Raw genomic sequence first — 20,666 nt, forward strand, 5'->3', positions numbered from 1 at the left:
GGCTCAGACTCAATATAAAGGGCCTGCTCGAGCTCCTCCGTACTGGATTTTTGGAGGTACTCCAGTGCCGCCGTCTTGGGGAGCTCGCTCATGCGAGAGGACGCCAGCTTTGACAGCTAGTCGGCCCTAAGATTCTCCGACCTGGCAATATGTTGGATGTGGAAAGAATTCAAGGTCGAGGCGAGATCCCGTATCTTCTGAAGATATTTCTGCATTGTGGGGTCTCTAGCTTCGAAGTCACCCAGGATTTGGTTGATGACGAGCTGAGAATCGCTGAAGGCCTTGAGATCCTTCACTCCTAGCTCTCTGGCTAGCTTGAGCCCGGCGACAAGTGCTTCGTACTCCGCCATGTTGTTGGAAGCAGGAAACTCGAGGCGTAGGGCTTGCTCAGCGACCACCCCCTCCGGGCTAGTGAGGATGAGACCTGCTCCGCTACCCCCCCGAGTTTGAAGAGCCATCGACATGCAAAGTCCATGCCAAACTCGGGGTCTGCTCCGTTGGTGTAGGCTCAGGTTCATGCTCGACCTCGTCCGGTATGGTGCACTCGACTATGAAGTCGGCGAGTGCTTGCGCTTTGATCGCCGGTCTGGATCGGTACTCGAGGTCAAATTCTTCGAGTTCGATGGCCCATTTAGTAATCCGGCCTGCGCGGTCTGATCTTTGCAGGATCTGCTTTACTGGCTGGTCGGTCAACACGGCCATTGTGTGGGCTTGGAAATAAGGCCGGAGCCTCCGAGCTGAAATGACCAAGGCATAGGCAGTCTTTTCCAGCTTGGAGTATCGGGTCTCAGCATCCCTCAAGACCCGGCTGGTGTAATATACTGATTTTTGGAGCTTGCCCTCCTCTCGGACCAGGACCGAGCTTACTGCTACAGGGGAAACAGCTAAATACAGGTAGAGGAGTTCACCCTGTTGAGGCTTTGTGAGCAGGGGAGGGGAGGCCAGAAGGTGCTTGAGTTCTTCAAAAGACTGCTGGCACTCGTTCGACCATAGAAAGTTTTTCGGCTTCTTAAGAGCCGCAAAGAATGGAAGGCAGCGCTCGGCTGAGCGGAAGATGAATCTCCCGAGGGCTGCAACTCGGCCCGTAAGCCGTTGTACCTCCTTGACTGTCCTCGGAGGCGTCATCTCCTGGAGTGCTCGGATCTTCTCAGGATTGGCCTCGATTCCCCGTTGTGTAATAATAAAACTAAGGAATTTGCCGGAGGTGACTCCGAATGCGCATTTGGCTGGGTTGAGCTTCATTTGGTACCTTCGGAGTGTGGAGAATGCTTCATCAAGGTCGGCCACATGGTCTTGCGCCACCTTGCTTTTCACCGGCATGTCATCAACATAGACCTCCATGTTTCGGCCTATTTGGTTTTTAAAGATCCGGTTGACCAGCCTCTGGTAAGTTGCCCCGGCATTCTTTAAGCCGAATGGCATTACTTTGTAGCAGTAGGTACCCCCGTCGGTGATGAAGGCCGTTTTTTCTTCATCTTCTGGCGCCATGCGGATCTGGTTGTATCCGGAAAAGGCGTCCATGAATGCTAATAGCTCGTGCCCCGAGGTGGAGTCCACGAGCTGGTCGATGTTGGAGAGTGGGAAGCTGTCCTTTGGGCAGGCTTTATTCAGGTCGGTGTAGTCCACGCACATGCGCCATTTTCCGCTGGCTTTTTTGACGAGGACCACATTGGCGAGCCACTCCGGGTAGGATATCTCCCGGATAAAGCCAGCTTCAAGGAGTTTGTCGACCTCTTCAGCTGCTGCTCGTTGTCGTTCCGGGGCGGTGCCTCGCTTCTTTTGTCGCACGGGCTTGCAGGTTGGCTTTACTTGGAGTCGGTGGACCATGATCTCTGGATCTATCCCCGGCATATCCGCGGGCGACCATGCGAAGACGTCCATGTTGTCTCGCAAGAAGTTGACGAGGCGGTCCCTTTCGCACTAGTTGAGGCCAGAGCCGACCTGCACGGTTAGCTCGGAAAAGTTTTCGCGCAAAGAAACTGGGATTAGTAGCTCACCAGGCTCTACCCGCTTTTTCTGAGGGCTGACTCGTGCCTCCAGAGTTTTAGCTGAAGGCTGGTCGGTTGCTGGGACGGGCACCTCAGCTGGTCGCTTTGCTTCATGGGTCGCCATGTAGCATCGTCTTGCTACCATCTGGTCCCCACGAACTTCGCCGACTCCTTGGCTGGTGGAGAATCGCATGAGCAGGTGGCGAGTCGAGACCACTGCTCGGAGGGCGTTGAGACCTGGTCTTCCGAGGATGGCATTGTAGGCCGAGGGCAGGCGTATCACAAGGAAGCTCATCTTCACGGTACTTTCACGGGGGGCGAGCCTGACCGTGACCAGGAGGTCGACCTCGCCCTCTACTGGGACTGAATCCCCAGTAAATCCGACCAACGGAGCATGCATCCTCCGTAGTTGCTCTTCTGTCATCCCCATTTTACCGTAGGCATCAAAATACAAAACATTCGCCGAGCTTCCATTATCGATTAAGATGCGTTTTACATCAAATCTATTTATAATCATGGAGATGACCACAGCATCATCGTGGGGAGTTTCAACTCCCTCCAGATCATCGTCTGAGAAAGAGATGGCTTCCGAGGCGCGTAGGCGCTTCGAGGAGGTTCCTTCCCCTGAAGCTTCTCCAATCGAGGCCCCACCTCGGATGGTGTTGATGGTGCCGGCGATGGGCCTGTTGGCATTTAAACCTTCAGGCTATGGGGCTCCTTCGGCTGGCTTCTTTTCTTCACGCCGGCCTCGCACGAATCGATCGAGCACCCCTCGGCGGATGAGCGCTTCGATCTCGTTCCGGAGCTGATAGCAGTCCTCAGTATCATGGCCGTGATCCCGATGGAAACGGCAATATTTTCGGGGATCACGCCGAGCTCCAAAATCTCGTTTCGGAGGTGGGAGCCGGATGCAATCCTGACCCTCAATCTCCATGAGGATTTCGGCCCGAGGAGCGGTAAGGGGAGTGTAGTTTTCATACCTCCCTTCGGGTGCACGGGCCCGTGGTGGAAACCTCGGGCGGAATGGTGACCTTTGCTGAGGCGGTCCCCGTAGTCGGGGTGGACTCTTTAGGCGGGGCGGATTTTTGACTCGGCGCGGGGACGGGCCTCTGGGCTGGCCACGCTCCTCGTGGCGTCTTTTCTGTTTCTTGGGGGTCTGTTCGGCCCCGCTCCGCCTAACAGCCACGGCTTCCTCAGCCTTGGCATACTTCCGCGCCCGAACAAGCATTTCGGTGAGGTCCGCAGGAAAATTCTTCTCGATAGAGAAGAGGAACCTGTAAGACCGGGCTCCAGTCTTCAGTGCTGACATGGCGATCGACTGGTCAAGCTCCCGGACTTTCCATGTTGCGGCGGTAAACCGGTCCAAATACTCCCTGAGGGACTCTCCCTCCTTTTGTTTGATATCAAGGAGGGAGTCCGATGTCCGCCGCTGGGGCTGGCTGGCGGCAAAATTACTGGCAAACTGCGTGCCGAGCTGCTCAAAGGAGGAAACAGTACTCGGCTTCAGCCCGGTAAATCAAAGCCGGACCGGTCCTCGGAGTGTTGCTGGAAAAGCTTTACACATCATGGCCTCCGAGGCTCCTTGTAGGGCTATTAAGACCCGATAACCTTCCAGGTGGTCAAGGGGGTCAGCCCTGCCGTTGTAAGGCTCCACCTGGGGCATCTTGAACCGCGGCGGGACTGGCTCGTCTTCAATCTGCTGGGAGAAGGGGGACTTTGTGGTGAACTCAAAGTCACCATCATGTCCCGGTTTTCTTCCGTGGAGTGCCTGGATCTGGCGTTCCAGTTTCTCGACCTTCTTGTCGAGTTTATCATTCTGGGGGATCGCTGCAGCGGTTCGTTCTGGTGCAAGTTGCCCTGGAACCGACTCAACCTTCGAGGGTTGTGGCCAGCCACCAGGGCCTCTAACTGGATGTTCTCTCCAGAGGGAGGCCTGGACTTGAGAGTCCTGACCTTGAAGGGGAAGTCCGCTTGTAGGAGGCTCCGGTTGAACTGGAACCGGAGGGAGCGGTGCCGTCGGGATGCCCCTGGGTTGCAAGTCTTGGACAGCGGTAGCCAAGGCCTGCACCTATTGCACCAGGGCATCAAACTGTTCCGGCCGAACTTGAGGAGTTGATTCGGCCGGAGGCGGCGAGTTCTGGACAGAGTGTCCAGGACTAGGTGGAGGACGTCGAGAGGCATTGGAAGCCCCCTTACTTCTTAGTTTCATGGCAGCAACTCGGACCCTTCCTCTAGCGCCAACTGTTGCTGGAAATTGGACCTGGGGGCTGCCGCGAACCGAGAGGGGAGGAGCTCCGCTGCCGGGACAGTAGGTGGCGGTGCGTCGACTGGTGGCGTCCTCCTGGAGAATCCTGCAAGAAAGCCGGTGGCCGGGCTTTCCGGCGCCGGCCCTTCGAAGCTTAAGTCAGAGGGGGCTAATATGTGGGGAGTAAAGGAGGAGAATGTTTGTTTCTGTCTCCGTTTTTTTGTGTTGTTTTTCCCTTTCCCCCCAGGTTCTCTTTTATAGGAAGATATTATGTTACCTGGGAGGTGACAGGGGAATTTGTCCTCTTTTGTGATAATTGGGCACGATCATGCTCATTAATGGCGTTGTGGAGAATAAGGCCGGATCAGACCGGAATCAGGGAGCTGTCACGGTTGATCGGACCCGTTGGGGTGGTTGAACCACCGGCCGTGGTGGGCCTGGGGTTCGTAGATGGCCAGTGCATTGATTGCTGAGTGAACCGGTGGTCAGGGAGAGCCATGCGCTTTGATGGCTCAGTGATCCGGAGATCGTCTTGAGCCGTGTTCATTTAATGATTGAGTGCATCGGGGGCCTGAGGGGGTCTCATGCATTAATGATAGGGCGTGCCGAAGGCCTGTGGAGATCACGTGCCTTGATGACTTAGGGATGGTGGCGGATTGCAGTGGAGTCATGTATTTAGTTGTCAGATCCTTTAGAGGATTAGGCGGAGATTGGATATTTGGCTAAGGCATGGGCCCGGCACGGGTGCCGAGCCGAGCCGGTTGCGGAGTGTCCTGTTGCGGGGTTGTTTCTCTGGTCGGCGCTCCTTGGTCGGGCGCCCCTCTGGTCGGCGCTCCTTGGTCGAGCGCCTCCGAGGAGGCATGACTTGGGTTTTCCCCCCAACACTAACAATTCAGGTTAAGACTATAGAATTAGCAGTCCTGAGCTTATGGGCAATCCAGTGACCTCTTACCATATGCATTCACTTCAGAAGGAAGCTTGAAGATGGTAAAAGCAGAGAGTTGGATTTGAACTAGTTGTCATCGTTATCAAATGTCTACCAAAGAAAAGGTAGAATGGCCTTTTTAAACAACATTTGAAACTTACTGAATGAAGTGATAAATTAAAATAACTGTGGTACGAGACTTTTTAACCATTGACAACCTGCCAGCATCAAGTGCCGGCTGAATTGGGGATGGCAATACTTACCCATTTAACTTAATCCAACTGGTAGATTAGATTATCTATTTAATAAAATAGTCTTATCAATATTTAGATTCTAGACCCATTTAATATATAGGTAGAGTTCGGATTGACAAGTTTTTTGTCTTTTTTTTTAATCCAATTGGTCGACCTGATTGCCACCCCTCATTGAATGCTGAGTACTAAATTCTGGAGAGATTTTATGTTGAACAAGCTGCCAGATTTATTAGCACAGCAGGCACTGCCCCAATAAAAAATAAAATAAACTACAATAAAAATCAGATTAGAGGTTTTTCGGTAGGGATGACCTGGGTGAACTCTTAGAGCTTTGGTTGCAAGATAATCTGATAAAACTTCAGGTGAAAAGACTTCTCAAAAGCTGATCAGCGTGGAGCAATGCATAGTACCTACGTCCAGCAAGTATTGCTTGACAATATTTTCAAGGAGCCGAGCAGAGCACAGAGTTCTTCCTCAACCATCACACAAAAAACTGTTAAAAATTGTTCTCAATGGCTTACCTGCTTAAATAAAAACGCCATGCTGCGTACACAATCAAGACCTAACGTTTATAGCATTTAAAACCAAGCAAACTTAACCATCTCACTGAAACAGGTTCACCAGAAATCCTAACAGAAGCAAAACAAAGTGCCACCTAAACGAGTACAGACTATCTGAAGTCCACATCCCTCATGTAAACCCAAGAGTCCACTAAAAAGACATTGTCATCATGTTCGATATAGATGCAATAATAATGCTTTCTCCTCCTCTTTCAAACAAAGCTAATATACGATGGAAGAGTATTTGCTGCAGTGCTTGCTTCGAAAATACTTCAATCCTCTTCTCTCTCGGGAGGAAGCCCACAAGGCAACAGCATTTTCTGTAAGAAAGATCAAGAAGTAAACTACCATGCAATTCAAATTAGCAAAACAAAAGGAACTATTTGCGCACAAAATTTGGGGATATTTGCATTCTTCCAGAATGGTTCAAGTCATCTTTAGTTCTTTTTCATCAAAAGGAATAGCATATCTTAATAAAACTTTACATAGCAAGATTCACCTAGGTTCCGTAACAAAAGTGCATCATTTCATCCTATATATTAAAGTCATATACATGGCAGACATCACAACTAATGCAATTCAAGGAGCGCCAGCACAAGCAATATCAAAGGAATAACAGTGCCATATGGATTAGAAACTAAGAAAGACTCCTTTAATTCACAAGAATCAACTCATAGAATTGGTAGTTGGGAAAATTAATATGTTAAAATGCATAAAAATACATATCATATAATTGAGGTATGTTATATTACATGATGTGCATCACTTCATTCAGATTCTTAAATGAAGTTAATGGCTTACCATAATTTGAGTTGAGACCAAAGTGATTCCCTCACCTTACATCAACATATTCAAAAGGCACTTTAAGTCACCCTCATAGCATGTCTCCAGGCAAAAAGATCACCAAAATCACCAACCTACCTGGACATTCTTTTACCTCACTTTCAGAAGACCGTTTCACTTGGAAATTATTATTATCCGTCTTCCTCAGGCATAAAAGCATCAACTAAAACTTTAAAATCAGTACTCATCTTTTTGAGAAAAGCTTCAGAAAATGATTTCATGGAGAGTTGTACTTAGAAGAGAAAAACCAAGTATTATTACGTAAGTTGATAAATTTTACAAAGCCATCATGGGCCATCTCCAAGCTCAGCTCACTGACAGCCAAGCTTTACTCTCATGTACCACATTGGTAGGAATAACCCTTATCAAGCATGTTCTTGTTGTTGCTATCATATGTATCCTCATGAAAATCTTAATCCCGAAGAACATCCTTTCAGGACTAAAGTGCATGGCTTGACTCCTGCAGACTCATTTGAAAACATATAAACAAACTCCAGTTATTTAAGGGAAACGGAATGCTAAATTTAAAGTTTATTCAAGCCTTGGCATTTATATAAAGCACATGTGGAATTTTTCATAGGCAAGATTCTTATAGATGGCAAACTATTTACACGAAATATCTTACTTCACCAAATTTCTGTTCATAATGATTGAGAAAATCCTATCTTTAAAATAAAATTAAATATAGTAGGTTCTAGAATGATCTAATAAATATTGCTATATATATAAAAAAAATTGCATTTATTCTTTTAAACATTTAAGAATCTCAGTGAAATATCAATGATCACTTGAGACATCATTATAAAGGTTTCCTCATATATTGTGTCACTATAATACCAACTTTTGTAAAGCATCTTAAGAAAGGGTGCTTTGCAACAGTAATCCTGCTCAAGCTTTTCCATTGAAATGATACACTTAGCAAATACATTGTGAACTTTAGGGCCTTGTTATAAAGGAAAGGAACATGCATGTCTGATAGGTATTTATCTCAAATAGTGAACAAACAAAAGGAGAAGCAACTTAAATTCTAAACTTTTCATATGTGAATCAGCACATCATTAAGTTATATGTACTACTTTCACACTTCTGCAAACCCACATATTAAACTTTATTATTTTGGTGGTCTGATGGAAGACAAACACATATGAGGTCTATATAATATATAAAATTATATAGCAATAATATCTAAGAATGCCATACCTGCATAAAATTGTAGCGTTCTCTTCCAATGGATTCATTTTCAGCAATGGCGAAATATGCCAAGAGGGGGTAGTGGCCAATATATGATGCATAACTATCACGTTGGATGTTTACTGCCCATTCACTGTTTTGAAAAAGTGGGACAAACAAATTTAGATCTATAAATTAATCAAATTTACGAAAGTAGGTAAGAAGGGATGATTTATCGATATTTGGAAACTCACAATCTATTCAAGTCAGCATGCCCTGTACCAACATACTTAGCCTGAAGATGCTCAAGCTGAGAATTAATGTTAAACCTGTCGCTGGCCTGAGAACAACACAAAAAAAATCAGTTCAGACATATTGTAAGCAAAAAATTTAGTTTTATCTTAAGCCAAAATTCTGACTTCATGGTAGAGCATGATTATGCATAAGTACTAAAGTGTGAATAAAAACATCTGAAATCAATGCATAAAGATAACCATCAACCCTGTGATGATAAAACTAGAGTAGCCCGATATGTCGAAGGAGAAATACTACACTCACAAAGTGATCTACCTCCAGACATGGGTTAAGAATTAATATGATAACAGGCTTACAACGAGCTCCCTAAAGCAGCTGCTTTGGTGCACTCGAAGACTTGGTGGGAACCTAAGCAGACTCTTATGGAACAAGGACTGTCGAAAAGCAACTTAAACACTGGGCAGATGCTTTCATCCTACTTTATCAATGGGAAAAAGAAAAAGAAAGACCAATCAACAACTGAATAAAGAAAACTGGATGTCTCCAATGCAATATAGATACTTATAAGGTCCTTTATGAAGTGATACATGTAGATAAAGATACATAAAAGTTGATGTGCATGATCGTAACAGGGAAACACTAAGGTCATACATCATAACCTTCCGGTCTATGTCCCAGCACTCAGAAAATGGTATATTGGTAAAAAGAAATCATAATAAACATACTTATGAGTTTTAATATCATTAAGAGCGTTTTATTTTTTTCATGTTTTTCTTGGGTAAGCCATTAGAAAAAGGGATGACACAAAAAATGTCCCATGAGCTGGCATTTGAATTTCTCCAAATTATTTAAGCCATCATTAATTATGATTCCTATCATTAATTATAAGTAATTAATTGTTTGATTAACGTCTTTTAGTTTTTCATGTGAACTTCTAGTATTATGTGTCATCTCTTAGTACTTCATGATGTCTTTTTTCATATTTTGCACTTTCATCCCTTCTAGTCAAGGGTGAATTGATTGTTTTATTTTGTCTGCATAGAGATGGGGACACGTCTCATGTCTATGCCTATATATAGGGGCACTTTGTATGGAATAAGATATATGGTGATAAATTTGACAAGTTGAATGAAAATTCAGCATTTGGCAGTGGAGTTGGAGTTCTCCTTTTTCATCTTATGCTCCTATCCTCTTGGTGGATTCCTTGTGGGAAAAGAGCATTTACCTGATTCCACTTGTGCTATCTCCTTACCTCCGACTCGGCATTTGATCCCCTAATTCTGGTGTCAAGGGATATAAGGTACAAAAAAAGTGAAGGTCACAAAAAAAAACGAGTGAATTTTCCCAGTGATTAGTTCTTGTGTGAGCACTTATTAATTTCTAGCTGGTAGGTGGCTTCATTTTTGTAATACCCCTGAAAAAAAAAACAAAAAAAAACAAAAAAAAAAAAAGGAAAGGGGGACGGGCCGGCCCGAAAAGACCGGGCCCATCCCCTTATTACGATCGTGCCTTAGGCACGATCGTGGTGGATGAAGGGAGGGTGCAAAGGGGGAGGCGGCGGCGGCGTTGTTGGAGAGGCGACTCGCCGGAGGAGACCGAGCGCCGGAGAGGTCCGAGATCCGGCCCGCCGCGGGGGGGGGGGGGGGGGGGGGGAAGCCTTCCTCTTTCCTTCGGTGAAGACCCTCCGCAAGTTGCTCACAATTTCTCCGCCGATTCCTCGCCGGAAAGGTCGCCGGAGCACGCCGTCGGACCGAGGTAAGTGGGGCTCCCTTCCTTATGCTTCATGTTCTGGATTTTGGGGGCGTTGGAGGGGTTTTTGGCCGGTGAAGCCGTCGGAGAGGGATCCGAAACAGAGTACCCCTGTTTCGGCCCCTCTCTTTCGGATTTCGCCGCCGCCGGCCGCCGGGTTGGCCGGATCTATGGTCTTGGGGGTTGAATCGGGACTGTGGGTTGGTTGAGAGGGATTTCTAGGGTTTTAGAGGGGATGGGAAGAGGTGGACCGAGATCTCCTTCCTCGTGATCCCATCTCCTTTCCTTCCCCTCGTTGGTTGGCCGCCGGCCGACCACCGTCGCCGGTGGTGCCGCAGTTGATGGCCGTCACTGGCCGGCCGTTGTCGCCGAGGATGGGCACCTTGGTGGCTGTGCCACCCTGATCCAAGAAGAGAGGGAGATGGATCGGTTCCCCCTATTTTGAGAAGGAGGAAGAGTTTTCTCTCTCCTCTCTTCTCTCTCCTAGGTTCTCTCTCTTGTTTATTAGTTCCTCTCTCTACTTGGATTATTTCTCTCTCCAGTTTCTCTCTCTAGATTGGAGTTTTCTCTCTCTAGTTTGATACGAGGAGACCATGGTTTGTAAGGATTGCTGGATAGTCGTAGGTCAATGGAGGGTTTTGGATTGTCAGATACTCTGGATAATTTTTAATATTGTCTTGATTCTGTAGGGGGACAATCTATTGGACGAGAGGACGCTGAGCGGAGTCCTGCGCATTCCGGTTCATAGATCGCCGTGAGGACGGTGATTAGTTTGTCTGAGTTTTCAACAAAGTGTAAGAATCCTTGTACGCCAATCCTACATGATATAAATATTTTGCACTATATATATATGTTTGATATGCTATGATCCAGGCAAAACAAAATGATTTTTATATTTAAATTGTATTTTGATCGTCTTTGCTTGTGATTGGTATAATGATAGATGCATGCATGCGCATAACTTACACCTACATAATTGGACTGATGGATGTGGTGCTCTAAACTAACTATGTGATATTGGTTGCCCCGTCACGGGCTGGAAACGTGACCGTGGTTAGTTTAAAGCCGGAAATAAATATAAAGGAATTGATGTGTGGATGTAAACTGGATTGTATGAAAAGGGACTTTGGGTTTATCTTGTTATTATGGCAGGCCCCGTCACAGGCTGAAAATGTGGTATTTTGGTAGGCCCCCTCACAGGCTAGAAATGTGGAACTATAATGTGCAGGCCCCGCCACAGGCTGAAAATGTGATATTTTGGTAGGCTCCCTCACAGGCTAGAAATGTGGAACTATAATGTGCAGGCCCCGCTACAGGCTGAAAATGTGATATTTTGGTAGGCCCCCTCACAGGCTAGAAATGTGGAACCATAATGTGCAGGCCCCGCCACAGGCTGAAAATGTGATACTTTGGCAGGCCCCATCACAGGCTAGAAATGTGGAACTATAATGTGCAGGCCCCGCCACAGGCTTAAAATGTGATAATTTGGTTGCCCCACCACAGGCTGAGAAATGTGACTGAGATTTGACCCAAAGTCGGAAAGATAATTAAACCGGATCAAGTTAATATAGAATGAAAAGAAAAGGCATTGAAAACTTTAATGAAGATTTACGAGCTATCGTATGCTATATCATTCTTACGTGGCTGGACTTTCATTGATGTTTGACGTACATACTTATATTGATTATTTGAGCCTTTTGATAACCGGTTTATGATTTCATGAAATGTGCATCGATTTGTCGTGGCTTTCAAATTCATATTATTATTGTGTTGGTATGGATGTGTAGGGATTCTTACTGGGCTGTAAAGCTCACCCCCTTTTTCTTCTTTTTCTTTATCAGAGTTGCAGGATGCTTAGATTTAGATGCGATGGGCGCAGCGTGCGAGTACCAGAGTCATTAGTTAGTTTATTTGTTTATCCTTCTTTGATGTCGATGAACATTTGAAGATATTGTAATTGAACTAATTTGTTTATTTGGATATGTCGGACTTGTCTATTTGAATTATTAAATTAATCGTGGATTTATTGGAATTTTGTTAAACATAGGCCTTGCATGATCTTTAGGGCACTGCTCTAGGGCTCATGCGGCCGGTCGCGTACCGAACCCGGGTGCTGGGTTCGGGGCGTGACAGAGTGGTATCAGAGCTTAAGGTTAAGGTATCCTAGGATTTAGGTTCAGGTGAGTGTGAGTGGGGAATTATGATCGGAAAACTATCAGAGCCTTAGTTTATAATCACCTGAGATTGTAACAGGAATGATAATGTAATTTAAGGTTTAAGACCACTAGGGATTGTGGCCTTAGTGGCATTAGAGTTTAAGGTTTAAGATCATTGGGGATAGTGATAAATTGGAATCTGAGCATATGTTTAAGATCACTAGGGACTGTGACTGAAATATATTATAGCTTAAGGTTATGATCACTTGGAACATGACAATTAAATTCAGTGCTTAAGGTGTAAGATCACTGGGCATTGTGATAAAATATATGCATCGGGTTTTGGTTTTCGATGAGTGTGGAAGGAAAGTATAAATTATCTTTGATCATGATAAGAGAGGTTTGACCTAAGATAAGTGTAGGAAGGTCCACAATGGCATATCAGTTATACCATATTCGGATATTATTTAAATGACCTGAAAGTTCAAACTTGATATGGGTTTTGATGTGATTGTACTTTTGGTTTTGCTGCTAATTATTAGAGTAGGGTTTGTACGTAGATCTTCCATAGTATTGGAGTGAGCTAAGAAGATTTCATAATATTGAAAGGAATGTTCTTCGAAGTTGAATATGTATGTGGATTATATCTGGTATTGGCATGTTGGCTATTGCAAATAGGTCTATTTCCTATTAATGTATTTGATTATTTTGAGGCCATAGAGTATGCATATTGACGGGGGAATTCTAATTATTTGAATTCTCCTATTTGGATTGGGCTACTGGATTTTACTTATAATTGTAGAAGATTATTTGATGTGTTAAATTTAAAACTCAAGCCTAGGTTTAAGATTTGAGCAGGATCTTTTGTCATTGTTGATGAAGCCACTAATAAATGTCATATTGAGTAGAGACTTCGGTCATGAGATGCTTACATAAATTATCATATGTAGCATTTTTGATGGATGTTAAGAATCTTGGTGAAGAAAGATCTGGAGATCGATAGAGTTAATTTCTAATCATAGTGTATTGGCTCAATGACTTCTAACCCATTGAATTTGAAGTAAATCTTTTTGGAAAGAAGATCAACGTAGATTGTCTAATCGAATTGCTGAGGAAATCCAAGGTTAACTTATTTTAAATTAAACCTAGATATTTTGAATTCTAAAACGGTTGTGAAGATCATGTCGTGACCTTAAACTTGATTAATGGCTTGAGTGTTAGTAATGGTTAGTATACTCTACATAAATTGAGGATAGAGAGATCTGGAGGTTCTGCTCAATTAAAGTTCTAAAATTTGGATTTTTCTTACTCCTAATGCAAAGTGATATTTCGGTCATAAATTATTTAGAGGCTTTAGAGTATTTAATGGATTAAATCAGAGTGCGCAGCGGAAGTGTGGTGGTTTGAGTTATTTTGAAACTGGTTAAGGACATTAATATTTGATCTAAAAGGTATTATGATGGAACACTTGAGTTAGTTTCTAGTAGAGGAGAATGTTGTTGATTCTATGGATGATCTAGAGGTAGCTATGTAATTTTCACCGGTGGGTTCTTCTATTGTCGATAACTTTTGGGAGAATCTTGGGCATCTTAAAATTAGCGTTAATGGTTGATGAGTCCTTGGTTGGTCTTAGACTTGGAATGTTTTAACATGGATCCCCTATTTATTAGGATGATGTGGGCGAGAGAAAATTATTAGGCCCAGAGATAGTGCAATAGACCATAGATAATGTGTAAGTGATCAGAGAACGACTTCGTACAGCTCAGAGTTGTTAAAAGAGTTATGCTAATAATAGAAGGAGATCAAAATAACCTACTATGTGTGGTAAATAGAAAGGATTAAGTTTTGAGATGCTGTAATTTTTGTATGTCAAAATCTTGTGAGTAGGTACTCCGAGAGGGAGACTATTTGAAATCTCGGGGATGATATAACGGATGCATATTTTTTTAAAAGTTTGAGGCTTCAAGTAAGTTAATTTCGAGGACGAAATTTTTTTTAGGAGGAGAGAATGTAATACCCCTGAAAAAAAAAACAAAAAAAAAACAAAAAAAAAAAAGGAAAGGGGGACGGGCCGGCCCGAAAAGACCGGGCCCATCCCCTTATTACGATCGTGCCTTAGGCACGATCGTGGTGGATGAAGGGAGGGTGCAAAGGGGGAGGAGGCGGCGGCGTTGTTGGAGAGGCGACTCGCCGGAGGAGACCGAGCGCCGGAGAGGTCCGAGATCCGGCCGGCCGCGGGGGGGGGGGGGGGGGGGGGAAGCCTTCCTCTTTCCTTCGGTGAAGACCCTCCGCAAATTGCTCACAATTTCTCCGCTGATTCCTCGCCGGAAAGGTCGCCGGAGCACGCCGTCGGACCGAGGTAAGTGGGGCTCCCTTCCTTATGCTTCATGTTCTGGATTTTGGGGGCGTTGGAGGGGTTTTTGGCCGGTGAAGCCGTCGGAGAGGGATCCGAAACAGGGTACCCCTGTTTCGGCCCCTCTCTTTCGGATTTCGCCGCCGCCGGCCGCCGGGTTGGCCGGATCTATGGTCTTGGGGGTTGAATCGGGACTGTGGGTTGGTTGAGAGGGATTTCTAGGGTTTTAGAGGGGATGGGAAGAGGTGGACCGAGATCTCCTTCCTCGTGATCCCATCTCCTTTCCTTCCCCTCGTTGGTTGGCCGCCGGCCGACCACCGTCGCCGGTGGTGCCGCAGTTGATGGCCGTCACTGGCCGGCCGGCGTCGCCGAGGATGGGCACCTTGGTGGCTGTGCCACCCTGATCCAAGAAGAGAGGGAGATGGATCGGTTCCCCCTATTTTGAGAAGGAGGAAGAGTTTTCTCTCTCCTCTCTTCTCTCTCCTAGGTTCTCTCTCTTGTTTATTAGTTCCTCTCTCTACTTGGATTATTTCTCTCTCCAGTTTCTCTCTCTAGATTGGAGTTTTCTCTCTCTAGTTTGATACGAGGAGACCATGGTTTGTAAGGATTGCTGGATAGTCGTAGGTCAATGGAGGGTTTTGGATTGTCAGATACTCTGGATAATTTTTAATATTGTCTTGATTCTGTAGGGGGACAATCTATTGGACGAGAGGACGCTGAGCGGAGTCCTGCGCATTCCGGTTCATAGATCGCCGTGAGGACGGTGATTAGTTTGTCTGAGTTTTCAACAAAGTGTAAGAATCCTTGTACGCCAATCCTACATGATATAAATATTTTGCACTATATATATATGTTTGATATGCTATGATCCAGGCAAAACAAAATGATTTTTATATTTAAATTGTATTTTGATCGTCTTTGCTTGTGATTGGTATAATGATAGATGCATGCATGCGCATAACTTACACCTACATAATTGGACTGATGGATGTGGTGCTCTAAACTAACTATGTGATATTGGTTGCCCCGTCACGGGCTGGAAACGTGACCGTGGTTAGTTTAAAGCCGGAAATAAATATAAAGGAATTGATGTGTGGATGTAAACTGGATTGTATGAAAAGGGACTTTGGGTTTATCTTGTTATTATGGCAGGCCCCGTCACAGGCTGAAAATGTGGTATTTTGGTAGGCCCCCTCACAGGCTAGAAATGTGGAACTATAATGTGCAGGCCCCGCCACAGGCTGAAAATGTGATATTTTGGTAGGCTCCCTCACAGGCTAGAAATGTGGAACTATAATGTGCAGGCCCCGCCACAGGCTGAAAATGTGATATTTTGGTAGGCCCCCTCACAGGCTAGAAATGTGGAACCATAATGTGCAGGCCCCGCCACAGGCTGAAAATGTGATACTTTGGCAGGCCCCATCACAGGCTAGAAATGTGGAACTATAATGTGCAGGCCCCGCCACAGGCTGAAAATGTGATAATTTGGTTGCCCCACCACAGGCTGAGAAATGTGACTGAGATTTGACCCAAAGTCGGAAAGATAATTAAACCGGATCAAGTTAATATAGAATGAAAAGAAAAGGCATTGAAAACTTTAATGAAGATTTACGAGCTATCGTATGCTATATCATTCTTACGTGGCTGGACTTTCATTGATGTTTGACGTACATACTTATATTGATTATTTGAGCCTTTTGATAACCGGTTTATGATTTCATGAAATGTGCATCGATTTGTCGTGGCTTTCAAATTCATATTATTATTGTGTTGGTATGGATGTGTAGGGATTCTTACTGGACTGTAAAGCTCACCCCCTTTTTCTTCTTTTTCTTTATCAGAGTTGCAGGATGCTTAGATTTAGATGCGATGGGCGCAGCGTGCGAGTACCAGAGTCATTAGTTAGTTTATTTGTTTATCCTTCTTTGATGTCGATGAACATTTGAAGATATTGTAATTGAACTAATTTGTTTATTTGGATATGTCGGACTTGTCTATTTGAATTATTAAATTAATCGTGGATTTATTGGAATTTTGTTAAACATAGGCCTTGCATGATCTTTAGGGCACTGCTCTAGGGCTCATGCGGCCGGTCGCGTACCGAACCCGGGTGCTGGGTTCGGGGCGTGACAATTTTGATCCAAATTGTTTATAAATATCATGGATTGATAAGGATGAAGAAGGTTCAACCATTATCATCAAGTGTTGAAGACTGTATAAGAGCAGGGGCAGAGTGGTAGTTTGGAATTATAGGATGATACTTTCTCCAAGCTTTCAATGTAAACTTCTTTTTCTCCTATAAGTTTTTAATCTCTTAAACTTCAAGGTTAAGCCTCCTCCTTCCTAGCCATCCATGATGACACTTGAGCCTCTTCCATCCCAAACCATAGAAAATTTGAACTGATACTGATTTAATATAGGTTGTAAAACTGATCACATTGTTATCTACCAATTTTTCATCTACCTAAAAGAAAATTGCCTATTGAGTGTTGATTTGTCACTTGTCTTAACTAGTTTTACAGGGAATTTTGCACTCAATCTCATTTACGAGCCTTCTAACCCTGCACCTTTGCCTTTATCTCGTTCTCTTCTTATACCTCAGTTCTAGCACTCTCTGTTGAAAGAATTATATTCAGTTGTTTATCCTTTATTGAGTTACCTATTGTTTCTACTTCTCAGAAATTAATCAAGAAGCCACAAGGATTACCTGTTTCCTTTTCCTAGTATTCAAATAAACTTATTATTTCACTATCTCAATTTCAGTTGATTCATCTATAGAATCCTCACATTTAATTTTTTTTTGGAAAAAATCACATAGCCCAAACAAAAATCATCCACCAGTCCTCCATGGAAGACAAGCAAAATGATCAAGAATTGGAAACCAATTGTGGAAGAACAAAACAGAATATCATTATAATATGTTTCTTGGATACGTAGACTAGCTAGAGGTATTCAGAAAATCCACTCATTAGGTGGAAGAAATAGGAAATAAACTGATTTCGCTCCAAATCTCAATCCTAGTGCCTCATCTAACAAAGGTAAAATAGTATGTTTCTTTAGGTTCCCCCCTGAGATAAATCTACAAAGCACTCATATATGTGTTAGTTTCATCCATCTTATTTCTCAGTGAAATTCTATACAGATCAAGTTGCGACCTGCAAACCATGACATTTGCCAATTATCTGTGACTAATCCAATGCTTTGGGAGATATTTATTTGGCCTACACATAATTACATCCAGAAAGCAAGATAAAATCAAAGTCATCATATAGATGTATATTGTATACATTCACCAAATTTGCCACAGAAAACTGTGAAAATCTCCTCCACGTCAATGCTTTTCACAGCTGCAATTTCCACTTGGTCAATTTCTATAGGATTTGCCCAGTTACCAACAAAAAAGAAAAGCAGAGGTAAGATTTATTGAAATTTTGCCTTCTGATGGATCTAAATTAGTTCAGATGTACAACCTTCCCTTTGAAAAATAATTTATAGAGAGAAAGAGAAGGCATAATTTGTTTTTTTTGCTTCTTCATTGCTTATTTTCTTCCTATAACAGTTTGTTTTACCTACCTTAATTTCTCAAATTAATTCATTTTATTCCCTCCTCCATAAAAAATATAAGTTCCTTTCACTCTATTAGGCTCATGTTCGAATAATTATTCTAAACTTCCCCTTACACTAATCTTTCTTTACTTTTTTTCCCTGACTTGTCTCAGTACACCCCAAAATAGAGTGCTCTTAACTACCAAAAAATAATAGAACATATTTTCACTCCATCTACCAGCATCATGAAGAACAATTTGCAATGCATATGACAGCTAGATTGGAGCTCCATATTCAGCAAAGATATATTATCAATCAGAGTGTCTTTAATTGTTAAAAATAGAAAAAGAAGTGCAGCTTTGTTTGTTTGAAAAACTAAAAAATGACAAAAATAAATATTTCACAAGTGGTTTACATCCAATCTGTACTGAAGGAGTGAATTTTCTTTAGAGTTTCAAGTGATTCTACTTATTTCACATACTGAAATAAACAGTTGGCTGATTGTCAATTTCCCATGTAAGCTAACTAATCATATCTTAAGAAAAAGTCAAATAACTTCGCACTGTTCGCAACAATACCAAGAATCAGATATACTCCCACCCTAAACAGCCTTGCAAATTTATAGCCATATTTCACATGTATTAAATATGACTAATGCCGAAGCATATATGATCCATCAACAAGTTCAGCTAGAAGCAGAGTAGCCAAATAATCCAGAATAGCAGACAAACAACCAACCATGTATCAAAAGGATGCAACAACTAGGAGACAATAATACTGAAAGAAACTAAGCTAAGCATAAATAATAACGAATCAAATCCTAAAATTTATTTCAATACCTAGTTTTAGTCATCTAACAATTGTTGATATTTATCAAGAGAAGGCCTTTTCTATGCTTTAAGTACCAAACTACGAACTAGGGTTTCTAAATTTATAAAAACAAAAGCCCTAGAAGGGCAAGCAGCCTGATTTAGACTATTCAATTCAAGCCTATAAATTTTCTTCATATTTTTCCTTCGCTTTCAACTCCAGTGAGGACTTAGGGTTCAAAGTTAAGCAAAAAAGAAACTAATCGACCCACAAAAACTAGCAAAGGAGGGAACATTCCTAGGGTTTTGGTTCAAGAGGCATTAATCCAAAACACCACAGATTAATTCAGAGGAGAAATCGGAGTACCTGCATGGTTCTCGCTGGAAATCCGCTCTCGAGCTTGGAAGGGGATCGCTCTCAGCCAGCTTGCCCGACGCGTTAGATTTTGGGGGCACGAGGCGGCGGGAGACCGCGTGTATAGACATTTCTATGCAGTCGCCAAGTTGGACCCGGCCCCCGGCCCAAGAAAGGCCCACCGCAGTTCCAAAAAGGTTACCTGTGAAACAGTTCCAAATCCCACAGGCATTTCAGTTTTTCTGGCTGTTCTCCTCTCCCCCCTCCTTCTCGGCTTCTCGGAGCTCTCTCCTCTCCAGAGAAAGAAGGGGAGCCAGAGAGCTGAGAGAGAGGCTTTTCATTTCTGAGAGAGACTCTCCTCTCTCGGCAGGAGCCGCAGGACATCTCACTTCGGGGCCGGGGCGCGACTCGCGAGGGCGAACCTGCGAAGAACGCTTCTAGATCTGGCGCCGGCAGGCGGAAGTAGCTGTTCTTGGCCTCTTGGGCGAAGCCCTCGCCGGCGACTTCTTCTCCTTCGGCGGCGGGAACGGCAGCATCGCCGGGATCTGGCATTCCACCCTCTTCGGCGTCTCCCACCAGTCTCTCTTTCTTCTCTCTCCCAGAGGACCCAGACAAGCCCTCTTTGGCTCCTTCTCTATTTTTCAGGCAAGCCCTCTGCCCTCTACGACTTGAGAATACAAGAAAAGATAGTCTTTTCAAGTTGCCCCCTGACGTTCCAATGTTTTCACGTTGATCCTTTCTTCTTTAAAAATTTGCAATCCAGTTACCCATATTTTCTGACGCAATGTGAATCCTGTGATGCAACCATGGTGGGCATCAAAAGACAAGAACAGCCATAGCTCTCATCCGAAGAGGATTTAGGATGGTTATTTGAACTAAAATATCAGTCACAAAAATAGTAATTTCTTGATTATCAATTTCTTCATCCAAAAAAAATATTTTTTACTAATGAAATATATTTTCTTTTTCTGTTCTTTTTCTAATATTTGAAGTTTGAATTCAGGATTGTTTTGCTTCTCAGGATTTCAGCTACTCATACGTGTTCTTGTTGCGACTTCGGCCTCTTCTCCAACTCTACTCGCCAGTTTCCGGCACCGCTTCAAATGTCTAATAGAAAATATGGACGTGGGTATGAAAAAAATGGTACAAAAGTTTAATGAATTTTAAGTACAAAAATTTGATTAGTAAATTTGCATCTTAAAAAGCTAGACAAATTATTTTTAAATAAATTTTTAAAATATTTTGTACTTATTAAAAAATTTTTATCACTTTTTTAAAAAGAATAAGACCTCTCTTAGTGAGTTTACTTTAGGCCCCCAAATGCATTAAGCTGTCTCAGTGTGGAACTAAACCCATGCTTGCATGGAGACCCATGATCCAATGATCCATATGGACTATGAATCAAATCTTTTCTAATACAATTTATAAAAATTTAGAAACTCATCAAAAAAGTATTAT

At 43.5% G+C, this 20,666-nt stretch overlaps 1 protein-coding gene and 2 long non-coding RNA genes across 4 annotated transcripts; 2 read left to right on the plus strand and 1 right to left on the minus strand.

The window, feature by feature from the left end:
• Positions 1-5,804: 5,804 nt before the first annotated feature.
• LOC120111091 (uncharacterized protein At4g14342) lies at positions 5,805-19,291 on the minus strand. 2 transcript variants are annotated; one of them, XM_039127560.1, is made up of 4 exons: positions 19,221-19,291; positions 8,240-8,325; positions 8,016-8,139; positions 5,805-6,292 (listed from the first exon to the last, which is right to left on the minus strand). In XM_039127560.1, the coding sequence occupies exons 1-4, from the start codon at positions 19,224-19,226 to the stop codon at positions 6,245-6,247; spliced, it is 264 nt and encodes an 87-aa protein (XP_038983488.1). In that variant the 5' UTR covers positions 19,227-19,291; the 3' UTR covers positions 5,805-6,244. The 2 variants fall into 2 exon arrangements, with proteins under 2 accessions (XP_038983488.1, XP_038983489.1); XM_039127561.1 differs by lacking the exon at positions 5,805-6,292 and adding an exon at positions 7,203-7,275.
• LOC120111092 lies at positions 9,876-11,992 on the plus strand. The gene is made up of 3 exons (XR_005512259.1): positions 9,876-9,995; positions 10,679-10,783; positions 11,831-11,992. It is a non-coding gene; the product is annotated as an uncharacterized LOC120111092 (long non-coding RNA).
• LOC113461125 lies at positions 14,461-16,500 on the plus strand. The gene is made up of 3 exons (XR_005512260.1): positions 14,461-14,504; positions 15,188-15,292; positions 16,340-16,500. It is a non-coding gene; the product is annotated as an uncharacterized LOC113461125 (long non-coding RNA).
• Positions 19,292-20,666: the final 1,375 nt, after the last annotated feature.

Source organism: Phoenix dactylifera, chromosome 6 (genome assembly GCF_009389715.1).
Source record: "Phoenix dactylifera cultivar Barhee BC4 chromosome 6, palm_55x_up_171113_PBpolish2nd_filt_p, whole genome shotgun sequence".
Taxonomy (NCBI): Eukaryota; Viridiplantae; Streptophyta; class Magnoliopsida; order Arecales; family Arecaceae; genus Phoenix; species Phoenix dactylifera.